Raw genomic sequence first — 24,660 nt, forward strand, 5'->3', positions numbered from 1 at the left:
TGGGATTCTCTAGGTAAATCATCATATCATCTGCAAAGAGTGATAACTTAGTTTCTTCTTTGGCTATTCTTATTCCTTGAATATCTTTATCTTGTCTAATTGCTACAGCTAACATTTCTAGTACCATATTGAATAATAGTGGTGATAATGGACAACCTTGTTTCACCCCTGATCTTATTGGGAATGCATCTAGCTTATCTCCATTGCATATAATGCTTGCTGAAGGTTTTAGATAGATACTGCTTATTATTTTATGGAAAGTTCCCTTTATTCCTATGTTCTCCAGTGTTTTTAGTAGGAATGGGTGTTGTATTTTGTCAAAAGCTTTTTCTGCATCTATTGAGATAATCATGTGGTTTTTGTTAGCTTTGTTGTTGATGTGATCGATAATGCTAATAGTTTTCCTGATATTGAACCAGCCCTGTAGTCCTGGTATGAATCCTACCTGATCATAATGTATTAATCTCGTGATAAGATGCTGTATTCGTTTTGCTAAAATCTTATTTAAAATTTTTGCATCTATATTCATTAGGGAAATTGGTCTATAATTTTCTTTCTCTGTTTTGTCTCTTCCTGGTCTGGGTATCAAAACCATATTTGTATCATAGAAAGAATTTGGGAGGACTCCTTCTTCCCCAATTTTCAAAAATAGTCTATGTAGTATTGGAATTAACTGTTCTTTAAATGTTTGATAGAATTCACTTGTGAATCCATCTGGCCCTGGAGATTTTTTCCTAGGGAGTTCATTGATGGCTTGTTCAATTTCTTTTTCTGAGATGGGGTTGTTTAAGTATTCAACTTCCTCTTCTGTTAATCTGGGCAATTTGTATTTTTTAAAATATTCATCCATCTCGTTTAGATTATTGAATTTGTGGGCATAAAGTTGGGCAAAGTAGTTTCTAATTATTGTTTTAATTTCCTCCTCATTGGAGGTGAGTTCACCCCTTTCATTTTTAATATTAGTAATTTGATTTTCTTCTTTCTTTTTTTTAATCAGATTGACCAAAGGTTTATCAATTTTATTAGTTTTTTCATAAAACCAACTATTGGTTTTATTTATTAATTCAATAGTTTTCTTAATTTCAATTTTATTAATCTCTCCTTTGGTTTTCAGTATTTCTAATTTGGTATTTACTTGGGGATTTTCAATTTGTTCTTTTTCTAGCTTTTTCAACTGCAAGCCTAAGTCATTGATCTCCTCTTTCTCTATTTTATTTATGTAAGCATTCAAAGATATAAAACTTCCCCTAATAACTGTTTTTGCAGTATCCCATAAGTTTTGGTATGTTGTCTCACTATTGTCATTCTCTTGAATGAAATTGTTGATTGTTTCTATGATTTCTTCTTTAACCCAACCCTTCTTTAGAATTAGATTATTTAGTTTCCAATTGGTTTTTGGTTTCTCTTTCCATGGCCTTTTATTACATGTAATTTTTAATGCATTATGATCTGAAAAGGATGCATTGATTATCTCTACCTTTCTGCACTGGATTGTGAGATTTTTATGTCCTAGTACATGGTCAATTTTTGTAAATGTTCCATGTACCGCTGAGAAAAAGGTATATTCCTTTCTATTCCCATTTAATTTTCTCCAAAGATCTATCATATCTACCTTATCCAGAGTTTTATTTACCTCCTTAACCTCTTTCTTGTTTATTTTGAGGTTGGATTTATCGAGTTCAGAGAGGGGGAGGTTGAAGTCCCCCACTAGTATAGTTTTGCTATCAATTTCTTCCTTCAACTCCCCCAACCTCTCCTCTAAGAATTTGGATGCTATACCACTTGGAGCATACATGTTTAGTAATGATATTGCTTCATTGTCTATGGTGCCTTTTAGCAGGATATAGTTTCCATCCTTATCCCTTTTGATTAGATCTGTTTCTGCTTTCGCTTTGTCTGAGATTAGGATTGCTACTCCTGCCTTTCTTACATGAGCTGAAGCACAATATATTCTGCTCCATCCTTTGACCTTTATCCTATGTGTATCCCCCCATTTCAAATGTGTTTCTTGTAAGCAACATATTGTTGGATTATGGCTTTTAATCCATTCTGCTATCCGTCTCCGTTTTATGGGAGAGTTCATTCCATTCACATTCACAGTTATGATTACAATCTGTGTATTTCCCTCCAACCTCTTTCCCACCATTTGTGCTTTTAGCTCTCTCGTCTCCCTTCCCCTCCTCAATAGTATTCACTTTTCTCCCCCTCCTCCTGCAGCCTTCCCCTCCTTCTTTTAGCCCCCCTCCCTTTTACTCCCCTTTACTCTTATTGCTTCTTTCCTCCCTTTTAGCCACCCTCCCCTTTCTTTCCCCTTCCCCTCCTACTACCTATAGAGCTAGTTAGGATTATCTACTTAAGATTATTGTTCCCTCCTTTGAACAAATCAGATGAGAGTACCTCTCAAGCAATGCGCTTCTCCCTCCCCTCCTTCCCTCTACTATGGTTTTGTACTTCTTCCTGTGATATAATTTGCCATTTTCTGCTTCCCCCTTTTCACACCTCCTATTACAATCCCTTCTCATACTTAAATCATATTTTTGACATGACATTATTTACTTTATGCCCATTCCCTCTACATATATCCCTTTTATCATAATAGCTGCACAGTTCTCAAGATTAACAGGTATCATCTTCCCTTATAGGGAGGTAAACAGTTTGCCCTAATTGAGTAGCAAGTTTTTGTTTTTGTTTTTTCCCCTCTGTTTACCTTTTTATGATTCTCTGGAGACCTGCATTTGAAGATCAAATTGTCTATTGAGTTCTGGTGTTTTGGTCAGGAAGCTCTGGAAATCCCTTATTTCGTTGAATGACTTTCTCCTTGCCTGAAATGTTATGCTGAACTTTGCTGGGTAGTTGATCCTTGGTTGAAGTCCCAACTCCTTTGCCTTACGGAATATTGGGTTCCAATTCTTTCGATCTTTTAATGTAGAAGCTGCAAGGTCCTGTGTGATCCTGACTGTGAGTCCTTGATATTTGAATTTATTCTTTCTGGCTGCTTGTAGTATTTTCTCCTTCACTTGATAGCTCTGGAATTTGGCAACGATATTTCTTGGGGTTTTGAGTTTGGGATCCCTTTCGGGAGGGGAACCGTGGATTCTTTCGATGACTATTTTGCCCTCTGAGTCTAGTACTTCTGGGCAGTTTTCCTTGATGATTTCCTGGAAGATATTGTCCAGACTATTTTCTTCATCATGGGTTTCTGGCAGGCCAATAATTCTTAAATTTTCTCTCCTGGATCTATTTTCCAGGTCAGTTGTTTTTCCAATTAAATATTTTACATTTTTTTCTATCTTTTCATTCTTTAGATTTTGTTTGACTGATTCTTGTTGCCTCATTGAGTCATTAGTTTCTACTTGCCCAATTCTAATCTTCATCGTATTGTTTTCTTCAGTTAGCTTTTGCATCTCCTTTTCCATCTGACCAATTTTTCCCTTTAAGGAGCTATTTTCTCCATTTAATTTTTGTACTTCTTTTTCCATTCGACCAATTTTCCCAGTTAGGTTTTGTGTTTCCTTTTCCATCTGATCAATTTTCCCAATTAGGTTTTGGGTTTCCTTTTCCATTTGATTAACTCTTCCTTTTAGGGAATTATTCTCTCCAGTTAATTTTTGAACTTCCTTTTCCATTTGTTCAATTTTCCTTTTCAGAGTGATGTTCTCATCAGTGAATTCTTTTTTTGTAATTTTTTTTTTCTTATGCTTTTTTTTTTATTTTTTTTTTTATTTTTTTTTCCATTTTTTTTTTATTTAGCTTTTAACATTCATTTTCACAAAATTTTGGGTTACAAATTTTCTCCCCTTTTCTCCCCTCCCCCCCCAAACGCCAAGCATTCTAATTGCCCCTATGACCAATCTGCTCTCTCTTCTATCATCCCTCTCTGCCCTTGTCTCTGTCTTCTCTTTTGTCCTGTAGGGCCAGATAGCTTTCTATACCCCTTTACCTGTATTTCTTATTTCCTAGTGGTAAGAACATTACAGTTGATCCTAACACTTTGAGTTCCAACTTCTTTAGCTCCCTCCCTCTCCACTCCTTCCCTTTGGAAGGCAAGCAATTCAATATAGGCCAAATCTGTGTAGTTTTGCAAATGACTTCCATAATAGTTGTGTTGTATAGGACTAACTATATTTCCCTCCATCCTATCCTGTCCCCCATTACTTCTATTCTCTTTTGATCCTATCCCTCCCCATGAGTGTTGACCTCAAATTGCACTCTCCTCCCCATGCCCTCCCTTCTATCATCCCCCCCCACTCTGCTTATCCCCTTATCCTCCACTTTCTTGTATTGTAAGATAGGTTTTCATACCAAAATGAGTAGGCATTTTATTCTTTCCTTTAGTGGAATGTGATGAGAGTAGACTTCATGTTTTTCTCTCACCTCCCCTCTTTATCCCTCCACTAATGAGTCTTTTGCTTGCCTCTTTTATGAGAGATAATTTGCCCCATTCAATTCTCCCTTTCTCCTCCCAATATCTTTCTCTCTCACTGCTTGATTTCATTTTTTTTTAAGATATGATCCCATCCTCTTCAATTCACTCTGTGCACTCTGTCTCTATGTGTGTGTGCGTGTGTGCATGTGTGTGTGTGTGTAATCCCACCCAGTACCCAGATACTGAAATGTTTCAAGAGTTACAAATATTGTCTTTCCATGTAGGAATGTAAACAGTTCAACTTTAGTAAGTCCCTTATGACTTCTCTTTGCTGTTCACCTTTTCATGGTTCTCTTCATTCTTGTGTTTGGAAGTCAAATTTTCTTTTCAGCTCTGGTCTTTTCATCAAGAATGCTTGAAAATCCTCTATTTCATTGAAAGACCAATTTTTCCCCTGAAGTATTATACTCAGTTTTGCTGGGTAGGTGATTCTTGGTTTTAGTCCTAGTTCTTTTGACTTCTGGAATATCCTATTCCATGCCCTTCGATCCTTTAATGTAGAAGCTGCTAGATCTTGTGTTATCCTGATTGTATTTCCACAATACTTGAATTGTTTCTTTCTAGCTGCTTGCAATATTTTCTCTTTCACCTGGGAGTTCTGGAATTTGGCCACAATGTTCCTAGGAGTTTCTCTTTTTGGATCTCTTTCATGCGGTGTTCTGTGGATTCCTTGAATATTTATTTTGCCCTCTGGTTCTAGAATCTCAGGGCAGTTTTCCTTGATAATTTCATGAAAGATGATGTCTAGGCTCTTCTTTTGATCATGGTTTTCAGGTAGTCCCATAATTTTTAAATTGTCTCTCCTGGATCTATTTTCAAGGTCAGTTGTTTTTCCAATGAGATATTTCACATTATCTTCCATTTTTCCATTCCTCTGGCTTTGTTCTGTGATTTCTTGCTTTCTCATAAAGTCCTTAGCCTCCATCTGTGCCATTCTAATTTTGAAAGAACTATTTTCTTCAGTGAGCTTTTGAATCTCCTTTTCCATTTGGCTAATTCTGCTTTTGAAAGCATTCTTCTCCTCATTGGCTTTTTGAACCTCTTTTGCCAATTGAGTTAGGCTAGTTTTCAAGGTGTTATTTTCTTCAACATTTTTTTGGGTCTCCTTTAGCAGGGAGCTGATTTGCTGTTCATGCTTTGACTTCATGTCTCTCATTTCTCTTCCCAGCTTTTCCTCCACCTCTCTAACTTGATTTTCAAAATCCTTTTTGAGCTCTTCCATGGCCTGAGCCCATTGGGTGGGCTGGGACACAGAAGCCTTGATTTCTGTGTCTTTGCCTGATGGTAAGCATTGTTCTTCCTCATCAGAAAGGAAGGGAGGAAATGCCTGTTCACCAAGAAAGTAACCTTCTATAGTCTTATTTCTTTTCCCTTTTCTGGGCATTTTCCCAGCCAGTGACTTGACCTCTGAATATTTTCCTCACACCCACCTCACCTCCTGATCCTCCCAGCCCGTGTTTGTGGTCTGAGATTCAAATGCTGCTTCCAGCCTCAGGGCTTTTGGCGGGGGCAGGGCTGCTATTCAGTGTGAGATGCTCAGGTGAGGGCAGGGCTGCCTCTCAGGCTCAGTTCCCTCAGGGAGTTTATGCACAGACCTTCAACAATGGATCCAGGCTCCTGCCTGCTTGGAGAGCCCTGGTCTGCCGCTGCCCTTCAGCTTCTGTCTCCCGAGGGTGCCCGAGCCATGGGGGCACCCCACTCCCCCCTCGACCCGCCAAAGGGACTCTCTCACCGACCCCCGTCACCTGTGGGTGGAGGTACTTGTGCGGCCGCTGGAGATCCCGTCCCTGAAGCCCGCTCAGATCTGTTCCTCTCGGTGCCGCGGCCACGGCAGGGCTGTACTCAGCTCCCAGTCCCGGTGCCCAGTCCTCAGCGCGGACCCCCTGCGAGAGGTTTGCAGGTCTCTCCGGAACAGAAATCTCCCTCGCTCCAAGGTTCTGTGGCCTCTGGGTGCAGAATTCGCCGTGAGTTACTTCTTTGTAGTTGTTCTATGGGTTGTGGGTTCAGAGCTATGTGTATGTGCGTCTTTCTACTCCTTTTTTTGTAATTTTAAAATCATTGGCCAGTTTTTCTTTTATTTCCTTCTTCAGATGTTCCAGGTAATCTAGTTGTGCTTGCGAGAAATTCATAGTCCCTTCTGAGGTTCAGATGGAAGTACAGTCTCAGCTCTGACCTCTTTGGTGTTTGTGTTTTGGTCCTTATCCCCATAGAAAGATTCTATGGTTTTTTCACTTTTCGTCTGCTTTTTCCGATTCATGATGTTGGCTGAGTGTTGTAGCTTCTGGTTCTTTCAGTCAGAAGGTACAGATCTTTAAGTTGAGCTGATGTGTGTCTAGGCTAAAAGCAGGCTTTTGTTTTTTGTTTCCCAGATCAACCCTGGAGTTAGCTTGTTAGGTGTGTGGGAGGGGTGGTCTGGTCTCAGGAGATCTCCTCAGCTGACCTGAGGCAAAGGCAAGGTCAGGGGATGGTGATCCCAGCTTCCCTATTGTCTTCCCTTTTCCCCTGGAGGGCTGGGGCATGCCTAGAAGCTAATGCGTGTTCCCGCCCCTCCTGGGGCTCATCTCCCGGTGCTGAGGCTTGCCTGGGTCTCAGTGCGAATTTTCTCTGCCCTGGGTCGTCTGTCCTTCCAGATCGCCTCCGCCACAGTAGGAAGAATCCCCCTTTGCTATTTTTCTAGCCTCTGGTGTTATGAGACTATTTGCCCCCTTCTGCTGTTCCCGCTGATCCAGGATTTATCTGGGGAAGTATTTTATGGTTTTTTCACGGTCATCAGGGGGGAGGAGAGAGCATTTACTGATCACTCCGCCATCCTGGCTCCAGGAAGTTCAAGTAGGTGACTTACCGAAGTTTAGTCTTCAGGCTGAAGGTTTCAAGGGCTGCTGCGCTGATATCTGGCGCTCAGCGGCTCTCACCGGCTCGGTTTGGCTTGTCTCCTGCTCCGCTGGTTTCGCCCGCCACTCTCGGGCTTCTCAGGTCCCTTCCGCCCTGCTGCGCTGACCGCGCTGCACTGTGCGCTGGGGGCTTACCCCCGCGGAACAGATCCTTCCCGTGGACCTTCCAGTCCAACCTGGGCTCCGAATCTGTCAAAGTCTGTCACCCACTGGATTCTAGACCTCCAAAGTCTGGTTAGATTCTCCTTTCAGAGATATCCGGAGGAGTTTGTCCAGGAGCTTAGGTGAGTCGTTGCTTTTACTCTGCCATCTTGGCTCCGCCTCCCCAGCTCATTTTACAGATGAGGAAACTGAAGCAAACAAGGTTAAGTGACTTGTCCAGGGTTACACAGCTAGTAAGCATCTGAGGCTGGATTTGAACTCAGGTCTTTCTGACTCTGGGCCTGGTTCTTTTTCCACTGTACCACCTAGCTGCCCCATTTATCCTATAGACCACTGTTTCTTAAACTAGGTTTGTTTCTCCTGACTGGAATGTTTTCCTCTTTTCCCTTACATATTGAATGTCCTTTAGAGTCCGATTTACATGATATCTCCATATTGACCTTTCTCTGTTCCCAAGAAGGTGACATTGACTTCTTGTCCCTTCCCCATTCCCCTGGATTTCAAAGCATTTCGTTTGTACCTCTCTCATGCCTTTATTATGCACGATTTGTTATGCAGCTATTTGGATCTGTGCTATGTTGCTCAGTAGCTTGTTTTCTCCCTGAAGGCAGTTACTGTGCCTCATCTAACCTAGTCTATCCTCTGTGTCTCCAGCAGAGTGTCCTGCACATAGCAGGGACTTGATAAAAGTCTGTTGGTTTAGGATTATAGGACAGAGAACTACAAGGGATACAGAGATTACCTAGTCTTGGTCCCTTGTTTTACATGTGAGGGAACTGAATTCCAGAGAAGTAAAATGGACTTCTGAAGTCCTATAACTCAGTAAATATCAGCATAATGAGATTTAGGACCCAGACCAAGGGTGGGGAACCTGCGGACTTGAGGCCATTTGTGGCTTCAAGGCTTGACCCAACCTTCAGATCTCAGGCTCTTTTCACAACCTGAATCAGCTTTAAGTTGAGCGCATCTGCTCCCATTTCCCTGAGTCACCATCAGTGTTATCTGCTGCATACACTTTGTCTGCCTTCCATCTGTTCCCTATTTTGCCCAGCATTATCCCCCATTATCACCGTATGCTATCTGTCACTGCTTGAGCGCTGTTAGCATCCTCTTCTCCACCTGTACCTTATCTGTCCCTTATTAACTCATCTCTTTTCTGCCTGTGATGCCTATTCCTCAAGTTGTGGAACTAGCGTTGGTGTAAACCTTTTCATTTCTGACCTAAGTGAAGGAAACCAAGGAAAATTGTTGCCTTTCAGAACGGAGCAAATCCTGCTTTCTTGTTTGGTAGCAGGGTAGTGTATGTACACACACACACATATATATGTGCATATATAAAAATTTTTGTGTATATACACATAAGTGAATTTTTGAGGGAAAAAGTTCAGTATATTTTTCTTGATTTAATACAAAATGATTATATAGCCCAGGTAAAGAAATTCTTACCAATTTTTTCCAGTAAATCTAGTTTTAACCTATTTCCTCTTGAGAGAGGATGCAGTGAAGAAAGAGAATGCCAAAGAGAAAATAATAGGAAGTGAATAGAAATTGCAACAGTTAAATTGCCAGTATTTCATGGATAAACAGAATTGGGAATATTTACTTCATTTCCAAAAGGAAAATTTACATCGCCTTCACTATACTTTATTTGGAATAATTGTTTTGTGTTACAGAAGACATTACATGTCATTGCCATCCTATATGAAAGTGCCCTGTGTCTTGATTGAGTTATTCTTTGGAGAAGATACCTGGTAATACTTTAGTTAAATTCAGGTGTTTTCTTTTTTTTTTATGTGAAGTTAGTGGACATTTTCTAGGTCAAGATACCAGAACTGATTTCTCCGTTAGGAATTGGATGGTTTTAAATTTTGTAACTTAATTATATGTGGAATTGAATCATGAAATAAGGTGGAAAGTTTGGGAGAGATGGCTTACCGGATTTAATTTTCTGAGTCATAGTAATTTTGGATGAAGTGAAAATTGGTATTTTCTTGGACAATTTAGGCAAATTACAAACTGACTATTTAATTAGGATTTTGACCTATTTTGACAAAATCATACTTTTAAAGTATTGGAGATTAAAGAGAAAATAGAGCTAGAATTCAGTCTTGCCCTTACAGAAGGAATAGAATAATTTCTTTGGGTCATCAATAAATAAAATCACAGACTCATCGGATTTTGAGCTAGAAGATACCTTAGAGATCATCTGATTGGATTGAGACATAGGGTCTATGGAAGTGATTCACATATTACCCCAAATTTTAGTTAGTAGGATTTTGGTTTTCAGTTTTGAAGTTCTTAGGACTTAATTTAAGTATATAATAGAGCATTTGGTGCCCCTAGGATGACTTGATATGGTACGTTTGGGGAGAAGGGCAATGGTAAGTGGAAGAGAAGGAAACATGAACAAGAGGATGATAATCCAAATTAAAATGATGAAGAAATTGAGATGATGAGGATTTCTGTCTATTCCTTGCCATAAAATTCTGAAAATTTCTAAGACTGGATATAGCCTCTGAAATAAAGCCTTGTGGTTGCAGGAAACCATTGTAGCCTTGGGGGGTTTGGTTCTGACTCGTGGCATGCTCAAGGCAGATTTACTCTAGTGTAGGGGCAATAAGGTGGCACAGTGGATAGAGCTCTGGGCCTGTTGTCACAAAGACCTGAGTTCAAATTCAGCCTCAAACACTTATTAGCTGTGTGACTGTGGGCAAATCGCCTAACCCTGTTTGCCTCAGTTTCCTTACCTGTCAAATGAACTGGGGAAGGAAATGGCAAATCACTCCAATATCTTTGCCAAGAAAATCTCAAATGGGGCCATGAAGAGTCAGAGATGATTGAAATAACTGAACAGCTAGCAACACAGGGTTTGTAATTTGGGATCCATGGACCTTCCCACCTTACCCCACCCCAGATCATGAATCATAGGGTTCATGAACTTCAATGGGGAAAAAAAATACATTTATATTTCAACATAATTGGTTTCTATTTGTCATCTTATATTAATCTTATTCATTTAGAATGCTTCTGAGAAGGGGTTCATAGGCTTTACCAGGTTGCTGAAGGGGTTCATGATGCAAAAAACTGGTGAGAACACTGTTCTCGTGGGCTCCTGAAGGGCTCCAGCCTTTCAGATCAATTTCTCTTGAGTGGAACAATCTTCTTTCTCCTGCCTGTGGCCTTGAAACAGCTTAATAATAATTCATATTTATACAGTGCTTTAGGTTGTACAAAGAATTTTCCTTATATAAACAGATGTGGAAATTGCCCAGAGTTACAAAGCTATCAAATGTTGGAACTGGACTTGAGACCCAGGTCTCCTTTGCCTCTAGCGCTGTTGCCCTCCTCCAGGCTAAATGTGTAAAGGGGGTGCTGAAAGACCAGACAAACGCTGACCTGGCTATGTTCCGACAATACATGCTGCCTTCTTGCCAAGAATCTTAGACTAGGAATTTTAGAATTGGAGGGGACCCTAAAGTTTTAGGCCTCCTGATGCCATCATTTTCAGACTATCTTTTTAATGCAAAATCATAGGTGATAGCCCTGTCTTCTACATCCTAGCATTTTTACCAAGATGCTCCTAATAGGCATTCAGCCTTTATCATAACGACATTCTTAGAGCTTTCTTTTCCCCCTGAAAAATGTGTTTACATCTCCAGATGTGGCAACACAAAAGAATACTTTTGTCTATGACATACCAAGATAGGCATCCCTTTGTATGTTTTAAATGTTTTATTAATGCTTGCTATTTTTTATAAAAATCCCCGACCTTTCCCAGTAACCCCAGTAAAACCATCCCTTATTTTAAAAAGACACAAAAACATTTAAGCAAATCAGATGGGCATATAGATCACCTCTAATGGGGTGCCCATTGTGCATTACTTCTTTAGCTAGAAGAGGGTGAAGTTTGTCTTATGAATTCTCTTTATATCATAGATTTTATTTTCTTTGATTCACCCATGTTTGGGCAAGGTGAGTTTACAAGTTTGTATTACATTGTTAGAAAGAGAAAGAAAGAGAGAGAGAGACAGACAGACAGACAGAGATGGACAGACACAGAGACAGACAGAGAGAGAGAGAGAGAAATATGACCTCTTGTGACTCTGAGTGCCAAAGTAACACTCATGTCACATACTGTTAACTAAGAAAGAACTCTTGCGCCATCATTGGTATGTGGAGAGTGGACAGAGAGGTGAGTAACTTTATTTCTTTTCCTTCTAAAAAAAAAAAGCATACTTGACCTACAAGACATTAAAATCCTTGGGCAACGAGGATCAGGTGCTGAGATTAAGAAGTTATTTAAACCAGCCTAAATAAAACCTCAGGGTGAATGAAAGTGTCTAATAAACAAACTAAGAAGTAAGTGCAATATTTCCATTAGTAACTAATGTTTAATTTTTAAAGAACACAGAAGACCCTTTGAAGGCAGTTTTAAGGAATGGGTGTGGAAGGGGGTGTGGGGGAAGGAAATCTCAGCAGAATGCTTTTAGATATTTCCTGTTATATGAATGCTACATACTTCTCATACCATTAGACTCATTGCAAAAGGGAGTGAGGCCCATTTGGGGCTCATAAAATCACTGTTTAAAGGAAAGAATGTAGAAACCATATAGCTCACATTTCTATAAAGTGATCAGTGCAAGTATCCTCCCATTCTGCAGATAAGGAAAACTGAGGTTAGGTAATACAGGAACCTGAACAATTGTCTAGAATAGCATTTAAATTTTTAAAAATTATGTACTGGTACTTTTGAATATGCTACAATGAAATATTTTTGAACAAGACACCACAAAGAGGACTTTTAAAAAAGTGTGTATGATTTTATTTAATTCCAAATGACTACTCTAAAAGCTGTCTTCCTGGTAAACATTTCTTATATCTTTATTATATCCTAAAAGAAATTCTTTACTGCATTAATGTTAAATAAAATTACATAAAAATGTACTTAGGTGAACAGAATATTATCCTTATATTGTGATATTTTGAGTATTCATTTAGTAAACTGTGTTTTCACAGCTCTATTTAAATGAGAGGGTTGAGTGGGTTTTTTTTAAATAAAATAAAAGTTTTTTTTAAATCCTCAACCTAACTTTGTAGAGGAAACTAGTTAGTGGTTGAAATAAAGTATTTTTTTTTTTAACAAAAATTTTCCTTACCTTTAAATTCGGCATTTCCTCCCCTTACATGCTCTTTGCACAGAAACAATAGGATCTGGAGAGACTGGCAAAGATGGTCTGTTCCAGACTGCAGTTTTTAAGTGGATGAATTCCATTGGCCAGGGCAGATTGCAGCCACATTAATCACCGCTATATCCTTAAACCTGTGAATACTTGAAGGTCACCATAGTGGGGGATGGGAACTCTTGAGCTGGGAATGTAAAACCTTAGGAGACAGGAAGAGAAGTTAATAGATTCTTTTGCAAGTCTTTATTGAGCTACTTAGGGTTCTAGGGTTTAGAGTGGGAAGCAATCCTTTTTGACCCTCCTCATTTTTCAGATGAGAAAATTGAGATCCAGTGAGGTTAAGTAGCTTCCTCATAAGGGGAAGAGCTGAAATTTGAATTAGGTCCTCCAATTTGATTTGGGTGTGTTTTGTTTTTGTTCTAGTGTGATGTGGTCTCTGACCCTCTGCCCTCAGTAGTTAGCTCGCCTGTGTAATGTCACGTTTACATTTACTTGATATGGTCAAAATAATTTCACATAAAGCCATCATGCTGATTGTGAAAAAGAGACTTAGAAGGTCACAGATCTGGGGTTGAAAGGGACGTTAGAGGCCATTTAGGTCATCCCTAATTTTACAGATGAAGAAACTAAGGGTTAGAGAGTTTAAATGATCTGTCCAAGGTCACCCAAGTAGCAGGATTTAAATCTAGATTCTCTGACTCCAAAGATACTCAGTCCCACTGTCCCACTCTGTAATATGGTCTAGTTAATTTAGGTTGCAAATTTGTACTAAATTTGTAATTTAGGTCCATTTGCTGGACCAGGAATTCTTCTGCATACCTCATCTCATATTCAATAAAGAGAATATTGCTCTGATTTACCTAAAACCCAAATTTTTATCTTAAAATTCTAAAATAAAAATGCCCTTGAATATCTAATCCAACCTCGTTTTACAGATGGGAAATAGGGATGGGGACTATTAAAAATACAAAAGAATTCTTATATTTCCTGTTCTGTTGACCGCACACTTCCTTTGAGCCATAGGGAATTTAAAGCTAAACTATTAAGAATGATTGTCAATTGAAGCTCAGTCAGAGATGAAGATAGGGCCTCCTTGGGATTAGTCTGTAAACCACTGGGAAAATATGTGTGTTATTACAATGTAGTCCCAAAGCATCAAGCATCAATAAAACATTTTTAAAATTCAGTCCATGCACTTTTTTGAAATACAAGATTATGTAAAGAGAGATCTGTGAATACACTGGATTATTGAGAGCATCAAATGATATGTGTGTGTGTGTGTATGTATGTATGTATGTATGTGTAAAGTCATTTAGGTCACCTTTTCAATTTTATAGGACCTCAGAAAATCATAGTATTTTAGAGGAGAAATGTTCAGCCTCCTTATTTTCAGGGTGGAAAAACTGAGGCCTGTGAGGTAGAAGCAACTTTTCCAAAAGCAAGCTCTTATAGCTAAATAGGAGGCGGCAGAATTCTAAGACTATTGTCAACTATAAAACATGGTCCCATCACAAGAACTTTATATTTCTTAATGTACTATTAAGATAAACTAAAGGTATAAAATACAATTTTTAAAACAATAAAGTAAAAGTGGTCACCGCTGTAAAGATGTTGAAACTTCTTTTGAAGTGATAAATTAGATAATTAGATAAGTAATTAGATAATCAAAGAAAAAAGATGTGGCCTGAAACAAGTGTCATTCTGTTTACATCCATGTTAATGGAAGACAGGGTTGGAAGAAATGTTTTCCATACTGATTTTTAATGATTGTCATCCAAAGCCATGCCTTGCACCCTTCATTCATAAGTATGTTAAGGGGAGGGAAAAGGGTGCCCTTATTTTTGGTAACAATGAATAACTAGATTTAGCTTACCCCAAACAAGAGCCAGGCAGCACACCTTTGTTTAATCTACATTACATTGTATTTGAATTTCTTGCCTAAAGCTCAAAGGTCATACATATTTTTATGCCTGGGGTATGATCTCTGAACTTGGTATAGTTATCAGACATTCTTAACATTCCGTGTGTTTAATTTTTAGGCCTCATATGATCTAGTGCTCTGTAAATGGAAAACAAGAGAGAGATTACAGGAAAAGTAGCACCCGAAAAGTATGTATGAAATAATAACTCACAGTTATGCAGTGTTTTATGACTCATAAAGTACTTTCTTTATGGCAAATCTCAAGTTAATATATTATAATGCAGCTAATCTTGGGTTATGAATGGATTTTGAATATGATGGCTACATTCTTCAGGCCACCTAGAAACATTTCTCAGCTTTGTGGAATTTTATACCCTCAATATTCCTTGAAAGCCCAACTTGGGGATTTCTTTTAATGTTGTTTTATGACATGTGTGTAAGGAGTATCTACAGGGTCATGAAGAACTTGAATGCCTGGGTCTGTGGTGTCGTCTGAGAGCAGTGATGGGAGGTGTGGGGGTCATGGGATCACTTCTGTGAGGTTTGGGAGGAAGAGGAAATGTTCTGATCTGTACTCCTGTGTGGCATCTGCCTGACTCGTATTTCCTTTGCTTTCTTACTGGCCTGACTTTCTCTGTATTCCCTATCACTCACTGGCCTCTTCAGCCACAATGCATTTAGTTTTGAAACAGCCACATTTGTCTTTCATTCCTTTAGTTTGCTTGCAGTAGCGCCTCATAGGGATGAGATGATCTTTTTGATGCAGCCAGGTTTTCTTTCTTTGCCATTTAATATTTATGGAACACGTATACCTGAAACTGTAATACTTGGCCCTGGCGCTGTGGGCGAGCAGTTTCCATTTTGTCCCTTTCCTCAAAATCAAGGGCTGGGAGTGATGAAACTCTACTTTGTCCAGTAACTGTGGAACAAAGGGTTGTTGCCCTGGAGTCCAAGAAATCAGAAGACCCATATTCAGTCTTTGTGGACCTAGTAACATCTAGTGTTTGTTTCCTTTAACCTCCGTTTTCATTTCCTAACAGTATTTCATCTCCACCTGAGATTTTTGATTTCTTTCATAAGGAGACCATATGGGTGACATGATAGAATAATGCATGTAGGTTCTGTGCTGCTTCTTTTCCAGCCAAAATGATCTTTTATCATTTTGGTAAGAGTGACCTACCTCACTTGTTTGCACCCTGTTGCTGCAAAAATAAAATTCCAGACAAAAAATTGTTTCAGCAGGTAGGTACAGTAGATAGAGCTCTGTGTCAGTTGTCAAGAGAACCTAAGTTCAAGTTCAACCTCAGACTTTTACTAGCTAGGTGACCCTGGGCAGGTGATTTAACTTCCTCAGTTTCCTCATCTGTAAAATAGGGATGATAATAGCAGTCAACTCTCTGGGTTGTCATGAAGATTAAATGAGACAGAAATTGACGCATAGTCATTCTGTATAAATGTTAGCTATCAGTATTATTTACTAAAATTAAAAGAAAACTGTTGCTTTTTTTGGTGTTTGATGGTGGATGTTTGCTTAAATATTCAAGGACTAAGGTGGTGGGTTGTTACTGCCTCCATTAGGGCTCTGTGAATGCAACTTGGAATGTTAAGATAGGTAGCTCAACTTGAAGTGAGCAGGGACAGTTAGGGGAGATGTATCTTTGAGACAAGTTAGGTACCTGATGATATATGGTGCCTAGCAACTGAGATCAGAGGGAGCAGAAAGGTAAGTCAAGAAACCCACAGAAAAGTTAATCTCCAAGCTTTCATTAAATTCTCATGGGGGAGACATCAAGGGTATATGAAAACATGTTTAGACTAAGTAGAAATAAATCCAAAGTACTTAAATACAAGTGGGTTTGAGATTGAGGGCATCAGAAAAGGTTTTCTGTAGAAGATGGTGCTTGAACTGCATCTTGAAGGAAGAGAGAGATTCTCTAAAATGGGGTTCAGTAATCAGTGCTTGCCTAGCATGGGGCACAGTCAATGCAAAGGCATGGGAATGAGAGATGGGAAGGGTAAGGGATAGAGTAGTCAGTTTGGCTGGATTGCAGAGTGAGGGACTTTAAGTTTTATATTTAAACTTAAGCAGGAGTTTGTTTTTTACTCTGCAGGTAATAAATAGGAATATTCTCGAGTGTTATTTTGCAGGGGAATGACATGGTCAGATATGTGCTTAAAGTCAGTAATTTGGGCAGCAGTTGGGAAGAAGAGCTGAAGCGGGGAGAGACTTGTTACAGGAAGACTAATTAGGAGAACGTTGCAATAATCTAGTCAGGAAACATTTAGGTCCCAAACTAACGTGATAGATGTGTGACTAGAGAGAAAGGGTCAGATCTAAGAAATGCAAGATTTGGTAGCTAGATATGTGGAGTGGAAGAGGAAGGAATTAAGGCTAATGATAAGGTTAGTAACCTCAAAGACTGGAAGAATGGGGGTGCTTTTCGTAGAAAAAGAGAAGACTGGAAGTTAGTAATAACAAGCTCTGGTTTAGACACGTTGAGTTTGATAAGGCTGTCAGGCATCCAGTTTGAAATGTCCAGTAGGCAGTTGGAAAGTTGGGATTGAATGTCAGAGAGGGGCCAGGGTTGGATAGATAGAGTGATAATAAAAAACTTGGGAGTTGATTAAATCAATGAAAAAACTTGTAGAGAGAGGAGACTATGTATGAGATTCTAAGACAGCCTTGGGGATTATCCATAGTTAGAGAGGGCGATCTGAATGTTGAAGCAATAGAGGAGACCGAGAAGTGGTGATACATAAAGGAGAATTCAGGGAGAATAGTCATGAAAGTCCAAAGGGGAGAGAATGTCTAGGAAGAGATGGTGGTCACCAGTGTCAAAGGAATTGATAGGTCTAGAAAGATGAAGAACTCAAAAAAGGCTGTTACAACTTGGTGAATAGGAGGAGATGATTGGTGACTGGAGAGAGCAGATTCAGTCTTGTAGTAGAGGCCAGTAGAGGCCAGATTGTGAAGGTTTGAGGAGAGAGTACTTAGCTGTTGAATGGGAAAAAGATGCCTTGAAGAACACAAGTCTGTCTGACCTGTCAGGATTCGTCCCAATGAGGAAGACCCTATTTAGTGACTTTACCCACTTTCCATGGAGCTCAGTTTAAAAACATATGGTAAGAGTCCTTTTTCCCTTTGCCGTGGTGGTCTCCATTCTCCAATCCAGGCTGCAGAACACAACCTCATTAATCTTAATGGGCATCACTGAGACACCACTACCCTATGCAAAAACCTCCCAAGGTCCACGTTGCTTAATCTTCCAACTTCTCCTCCCAAGCCTTTCCAGTTTGAGTCTAGCCTATTGGACCACTTCAGCTCTGTCTCACACAGCCCTTTTTTAAAGAAATTCTTTTTGCATAGTGGAGAATTTTCCTCCTTGATATAGTTTTGAAAGGTGCATTTTGTCCTCTTCTACCAAAAAAAGAAAGAAAGAAAAGTGACTTTTTATGGTTGCTTTGTATCCCTTTGGAGCTTTTCTGTGGTATAAGGTATGAGAGGTTGGCTCTCTTTTGTATTCTAATTATTTGTCTGACTGTTGTTCATTCCCTCTCCTAGGTAATGAATTTTATGAGGAAAGAGGCAAAGTCCTATTTATTTTTGTATAGTCCCTAGAGCCCAGCAAAGTGTTCTGCATATACTTGATGCTTAAGGAGCATTTGTTGAATTGGCTCATTGAGTTGAAAAATGTAAAAATGTTCTTCTAATTCTCTAAAGAATTACCTATTTAAACTAAACTTCTTCCTCCGAGGGAGCTGTAGGGAACACAGAAACAGCTAGGATAAATGTCTGTGTGCTGCCCCCGAAGGGGCGTTTATAGCAAAGGAAGTTTGCCAGTCCTCCTTGTGTGTGTCCTCTTCTAGCTTACTGATATTGGTGCATTCAGAGGAGTCTGTTCATCTTCATTTGGTGCATTTGTCAAAAGACTCCAGCTCCCTTTGTCTTCCTGAGTATAAAACAGGGTTAGCTCTCACCTTCATAGATCATTCAGAAGCAGCCTTTAGTTTTAGACAGAGCCAGCATCCTGGAACCATAGTGTCTGCTGTTTTCTGGAACCAAAATAAAAAAAGTTGAGATCCAAGAGTCTCTTCTGAGTATGACTTTTTCCTTTTCTTTCCTCCCTCTTTTAACCAACCAGTTGTTTCTACAACATCTAACCTCTTCCTGTTCTCACAGAACCTCCACCTTCATTCAGGGCTTCATCATCTCTTGCCTAGACTATTAAAATAGCTTTCTAATTGGTCTTCCTTTTTTAAGTCTCCTCTCTATTTCAGGCCAGGCATGGAAGACATCCATTTAGACGTGGAGATGGGAGATGGAGTGCCATGTATGAAGGCCAGTTTGACTAAAAAGTGTGGGAAGGGCAGTAATGTATAATTAGGTTAGAAATAGAGAATGGGACCAGGTTATGTAGGGCTTTACCATCAAAAGCGAAAGGTTTATATTTTATTCTAGAGGTTATAGGAAGCCCCTGGCGTTGATTGAATAGGGACGTGTGAGGTGATTAGATTTGTACTTTGGTTGTTGTTCAGTTGATTTTCAGTCATGTCTGACTCAACTCTTCCTGACTCCGTTTGGGCTTTCTTGGTAAAGGTACTGCATTGGTTTGTCATTTCCTTCTCCAGTTCATTTTACAGATGAGGAAACTAAGGTAAGCAGGGTTAAATGACTTGCCCAGGGTCACACAACTGGAAGTATCTGAGGCCAGATTTGAACTCAAAGACATTTTCCTGACTCTGGGTCCAACGCAGTGTGTGCTGCACCAGTGTAAACTTTCACAAATAGTTTAGCTGCCTCAGGCATGGTTTTCTTTATTTTTAGAAAAGGGACTTGGATTCGATAACTTCTGAGGCTCAGTCCACTTTTAAATCTAGAACCTTATTCTTTTGTAGTCCCAACGTCTCCGAATTCTGTATTCACTGACCTGTTCGTTTGCTTTCCCATCGCCACTCTGACCCCTGTTGTTCCCTCTACTTAAGATGTTCACCTAGTAATATGGCAGTTGTGCTCTTGAAGGCTGGTAGTATATCTGCCATATGTTTGTCTAAGCTTTGTACTTATACATTTGAGAGCTTTTGTGCCTTTTCTTTCACAGTTGAATGATGGGAATTAAATCTAGAATTTTTTTAACTGATTCTTTGTTAAGGGAGTGGATGAATGATTGTACAGTGAGAGGAAAGGCTTCCTTAGTTACTTAGATTTCCTTTTCTTTTTCTTGGGTTTAATATTACATTCTTTGATATGGACAGATCAATTTATGAGAAAATATAGTTGATGAAAAAGCATTTACTGTGTACTTATTTTGTGCCTTCCCTCCATTAAGTATTTCCCGTTTATCCTGTCCATAGCTCGTTCATACATGTGTTTCCTTTTTCCCTCCCCCATTAGATTGTGAGCTCCTTCTGGGCAGGGTGCCTTTCTTTGTATCCTCAGATCTTAGCAATGTCTGGTACATAGTAGCTGCTTAATAAATGTTTATTTACTAATGACTAGCATTAGTACCAAGTACTGAGGAGACAAAGATAAAAAACAATCCCTCCCATATCTATCTATCTATCTGTCTGTCTATCTATCTATCTATCTATCTATCTATCTATCTATCTATCCGTCAATTTATCATACAGAATAAATGGTACATAATTTCCAAATGGAAGGCATATGTTTCTGAAGGAAGAACTAACTACTTGAGTGACTTTACTTTTTATTGTGATGGCTGCTTCTCTCATGAGCCAGTGCTTACCAAGTTTGGCAGGCAATTGAGCAGGTATTGGAAGAGATTTCTTCTGATTCTCAAAAGAGAATTCACTACTGATTTCCTTTTTACACTTTTAGCCATCATTGTATGTAAGCACATCTGTCTATCCGTCTATCTAATCTTATGTGTATTCTCTGTCATATCTCTATCATCTATCTATATATCTACCTATAGATATTTGTACACATATTTATTTATTTTGTTCAGTCATGTCTGACTCTCCATGACCCCATTGGGAGTTTTCTTGGCAAAACTACTGGAGTGATTTGCCATTTCTTTCTCCAGTTCATTTTACAGATGAGGAACTGAGGCAAGCAGGGTTAAGTGACTTGCCCAGGGTCACACAGCTAGGAAGTATTTGAGGCCAGATATGAACTCAGGAAGAGAGTTCTTTGGCTCCCAGTCTGGCTCCCTACCCACTGCACCACCTAGCCGCCAACTATATCTCTCTATATGTGTACATATACATGTATACATACACTTACAAATTTCCATGTACATGTCAGTGAATCCTTAGAATGTGATTGATTTTTCAGCATAGAATTCTATCTTAATAGCACTCTTGAAGATTACCTTTGAGAATTTTCTGATGTATAGTGTGGGAGCAATCTTAACCCACAGGGTATGAAAGAACATTTTTGGAACCTTTCTAATGATAACTTTCTGGTTTTTAAAATAGTCTGCCTGTGATACTTCTGATTGCATACATACCTTTAAGAATGTTTTTTGTTATTGTTGTTTTTTGACCTAATATGTCAGTAAAACACAATTGTACCTGCTTATAATTCATAGAAAACGGTAGTCAGGTAAAAGCTAGTTTTTCTACAGTAGTATAGATATTTTAGACATGTGTCTTGGCTAATACAGCTCGAGTCCCTTTTTAAATGAATGAAGATCCAAAGTTATATTTTGTGAAGAGGATGAATTTGAGCTCTGAAAGCGTTAATGTTCCTTGGAATACCAACCCTTATAAAAACCCGATTGTAGCAAACAAACCTGATTGTAGTGAACCAAATCTCAAGCAACTCAGGCACCAATGGAATTCAGAACTCAGCTTAAGAAATGTACATTTTTTACCTCCATTTTTTCTATATCCATAGCCAGAACATCTGGGTGTTTCATCTAGGAATTTTTTCAAATGAGTTGTTAGGATTTGCTCTGTGAAGTTTGTTGCGGGGGATGGGGGCAATGAAGGACAGAGAGACAGACAGAAAGAGGGCAAAAGAAGAAAGAGAGAAAGAAGAAAGGCAGAGAGAGAGAGAGAGAGAGAAAAGGAGAGGTGTCTCATTTGATCTCTTCTGCTCCCTTCTTGTCAGGGAGTTTTGCTGTCCCCATCCCATCCTGCTGTAACTTCTCACTGACACATTTAGGTTCCTCTTGAAAAGTCAGTCTTCATAGAAATGGGCAGTGCTTCCTCATCTGTAAAATGATGTTGGACCTGGTGACTTTAAAAAGTACACTTATGGTGATACCTTTTTTTCTTGCATTGTTTTCCAATGGATCCAGAGAGCCAGAAGAGAAAACACAATGCACCTGTGCACCGTTGCTCGTGTGTACTCTGCGTTGAAGCTGGGGAAGCATCTTCTTTTATCTCTTGTAATCGTTTTGTACCAATTTGGTTTCTTTTATGGTTCTTTTTATTTACATTGTTATTTTTGTATTGTTTTCCTGGTTCTGCTTATTTCACTTGATATCAGTTCTTGTAAGTTCACATGTTTAATGCGCTTTATCTCCGTCCTCTGTGTTCATCATATTAATTATTTCTTGTGGCACAGTAATATTCCATTATATTCTCATCCTGAAAGTTGGCCATTTCCCCATTGTTGAGCATCTCCTTTGTCTCTAGTTCGTTGCTTGTACAAAAAGTGCTGCCATAAGTATTTTGGTGTGTAAAAGGTCTTTCTTTTTGCCACTGAGGTCCTTGGGGTATATGTACTTAAGAGTGGGATCTCTGGATCAAAGCATTGTGGACATTTTTAGTTACTTTCTTAGCATATTATAATTTCAAATTGGTTTCTAGAATTATTGGGCCAATTCATAGCTTCACCAGTAATTCATTTATGCGTTTGTCTTCTGCTTCTTTGTTTGTTTTTAATGGTATGGCTTTTAATATTCAGGTCACTAGTCCATTTTGAGTTTGTTATGGTATATGATATAAACTGCTAATTTAAAGCCAATTTTTGCCAGACTGAGTTTTTACAGTAATTCTTCTTAAATAGGACTTTTTTTCCCCAGATGTAACTTATATTTCAAGTTTATTGGTTGCTGGGTTATTGAGCTTGATTATGTCTGATTTACCTTGTCTGCTCTAAAGGACGACTAACATCTCTTCTAGTTCTGAGTCTGTGATACTAAAAAGTCTGTCAAGCCAAAGAAACCTGGGGCATCTCATTTAGGGAACAGATGAATGACAGTAAACCAGTAAGTAAAGTGTAGTAACTCTGCTTAATCAGAACCTATCAAGTTGGAGACGTCATTTAGTCGGAACTTTATACACAGTTTTAGGAGAAAGAAAGAATAAAAAAGACGTCATGTTTATAGCAGTATCTCTTTTACAAAACCCAATTTCTGTTAAATGACAGCATCTGACAGTCGGAATAGATTTATTTGAAGTGATTCAGATTTAGCCTAGTCTCCTACTTTATTTATTTTACTTTACCATTTCTGTATTAACATGTGATGAGAGTTGATGATCTGGATGACTGCTGAGCTACTGCCGATACTTATTCACTAAAGATAAGTATTATGTTACTTTAGTGTACTTTGCTTAGACAGGAATAAGACCTATTACATTTTAAGTACATTTTCAACAGGGGATGAAGCAAAAGGGCTTCCTGCTTAACCACCAGTTAACCAATATTAAATAAACCAAAACATTTCATCCCTTAAACGTATTCACTTGGTTGGTTAAGGGATTTTTATTGTTCAGTCATTTTCAGTCCTGTCTGACTCTCTGTTACCCCATTTGGGGTTTTCTTGGTAAACATACTGGAATACTTTGCCATTTCCTTCTCCAGCTCATTTTATAGATGAGGAAACTGAGGCAAACAGGGTTAAGTGACTTGCCCAGGGTCACACAGCTGGAAGTGTCTGAGGCCAGATTTGAACTCAGTAGGAGGACTGACTCCAGGTTTGGTACTCTGTGCACTGCACTACCTAGCTCCCCCAGTTAAGGGATATGACATATGATAATTTCCTGTCACTTAAGTTTAGATTTGCTATGGATCCTGCCTGTGATTCCAGTAACTCTTAGCATGGGAATGGGTGAAATGGCCATCTTTTCCATAGGCATGGAGAATTGAATTTCCCATTTGGTTTAAATTGATAACGTTTTTAGAAATTTTAACACTCAAACATAATGGTGAAATGAGTCCTTTATTAATCATAAACAAAGTGTTATACAAACACTAGCTGTGTGATCCTGGGCAAGTCACTTAAACTCTATTTGCCACAGTTCCTCATCTGCAGAATGTGCAAACACTGGAGAAGGAAATGGTAAAGCACTCCAGTATCTTTGCCAAGAAAACATTATGGACAAACAAATTCCATGTGGTCACTTGGATATGACTGAACCACATGTACCTGGAAACACCAGTTAGTTCAACTCCATTCTATTACAGATGTGGAAACCAAGGTACAGAGTGGTTAAGTGACTTGCCTAGGGCCAGTATTAGAGGTGGAATTTGGACCCATGCTTCCTGGCTCCAAAAGTACAGTACTCTATCTGTTAGATTACTACTTAATCTAATCTTGCATTTTCAGCTTAAAATTTTTTTCTCATTAAACTCTAATAAGAATTCTTTTGAAGTCTTCCTTTCAAGGAGCATAAACACCTCCCTCATTTTTTAAACCAAGGTCTCTTTGCTTTATTGTGTCCCTACAATATAAACTGTTGGGTTTTTTTTTTTTTAAATAAGTTGTTGCATGGACTTTCTAAGTCTACTAACCCATGCTCAGTTCTGCCCGGGGTCTAGCAGTATAGTTTTAGTTCTACAATCCTAGCCTTTCTGTTCTGTACAGCTTGACTTCATCCAGAATAGAAAATATGGTGATAGCATATGTGGACAACTGTAGTACCTTTGACTGTACTTTTCTATTCAAGAGAATACAGCACACATACCTACACACATGATATAACATATCATGTATTTTATATAAGCAATAAATGTGTGCATATGTGATATATTCATCTCTTAAAGGAGGGGGCATCCCCTCTCTAATTTACCAATGTATTATATACTAAAGTAAGGTTAACTACTTTAAGTGTACAAGCTAAAGAGAAAACAGTGATATTAGAATGCTTAGCGTGGTGCCTGCC

At 38.9% G+C, this 24,660-nt stretch overlaps 1 protein-coding gene across 9 annotated transcripts in view; it reads left to right on the plus strand.

Annotated features, from left to right (window-relative positions):
- Positions 1 to 24,660, plus strand: part of WWC2 (WW and C2 domain containing 2) — a 257,956-nt gene that overhangs the window by 69,064 nt on the left and 164,232 nt on the right. The window contains exon 2 of one of the 9 annotated variants that reach the window (XM_072625439.1): positions 14,702 to 14,771. The exons of 6 other annotated variants lie outside the window; for them this stretch is intronic. In XM_072625439.1, coding sequence (XP_072481540.1) covers positions 14,728 to 14,771 — 44 coding nt within the window. In that variant the 5' untranslated portion in view covers positions 14,702 to 14,727. Of the gene's footprint in view, positions 1 to 6,916; positions 14,772 to 24,660 lie in introns of those variants that run through there. 2 more of the 9 variants (XM_072625443.1, XM_072625440.1) reach the window with 2 other exon arrangements.

The sequence above is a fragment of the Notamacropus eugenii genome, chromosome 7, assembly GCF_028372415.1.
Source record: "Notamacropus eugenii isolate mMacEug1 chromosome 7, mMacEug1.pri_v2, whole genome shotgun sequence".
In the NCBI taxonomy this organism is placed as follows: domain Eukaryota; kingdom Metazoa; phylum Chordata; class Mammalia; order Diprotodontia; family Macropodidae; genus Notamacropus; species Notamacropus eugenii.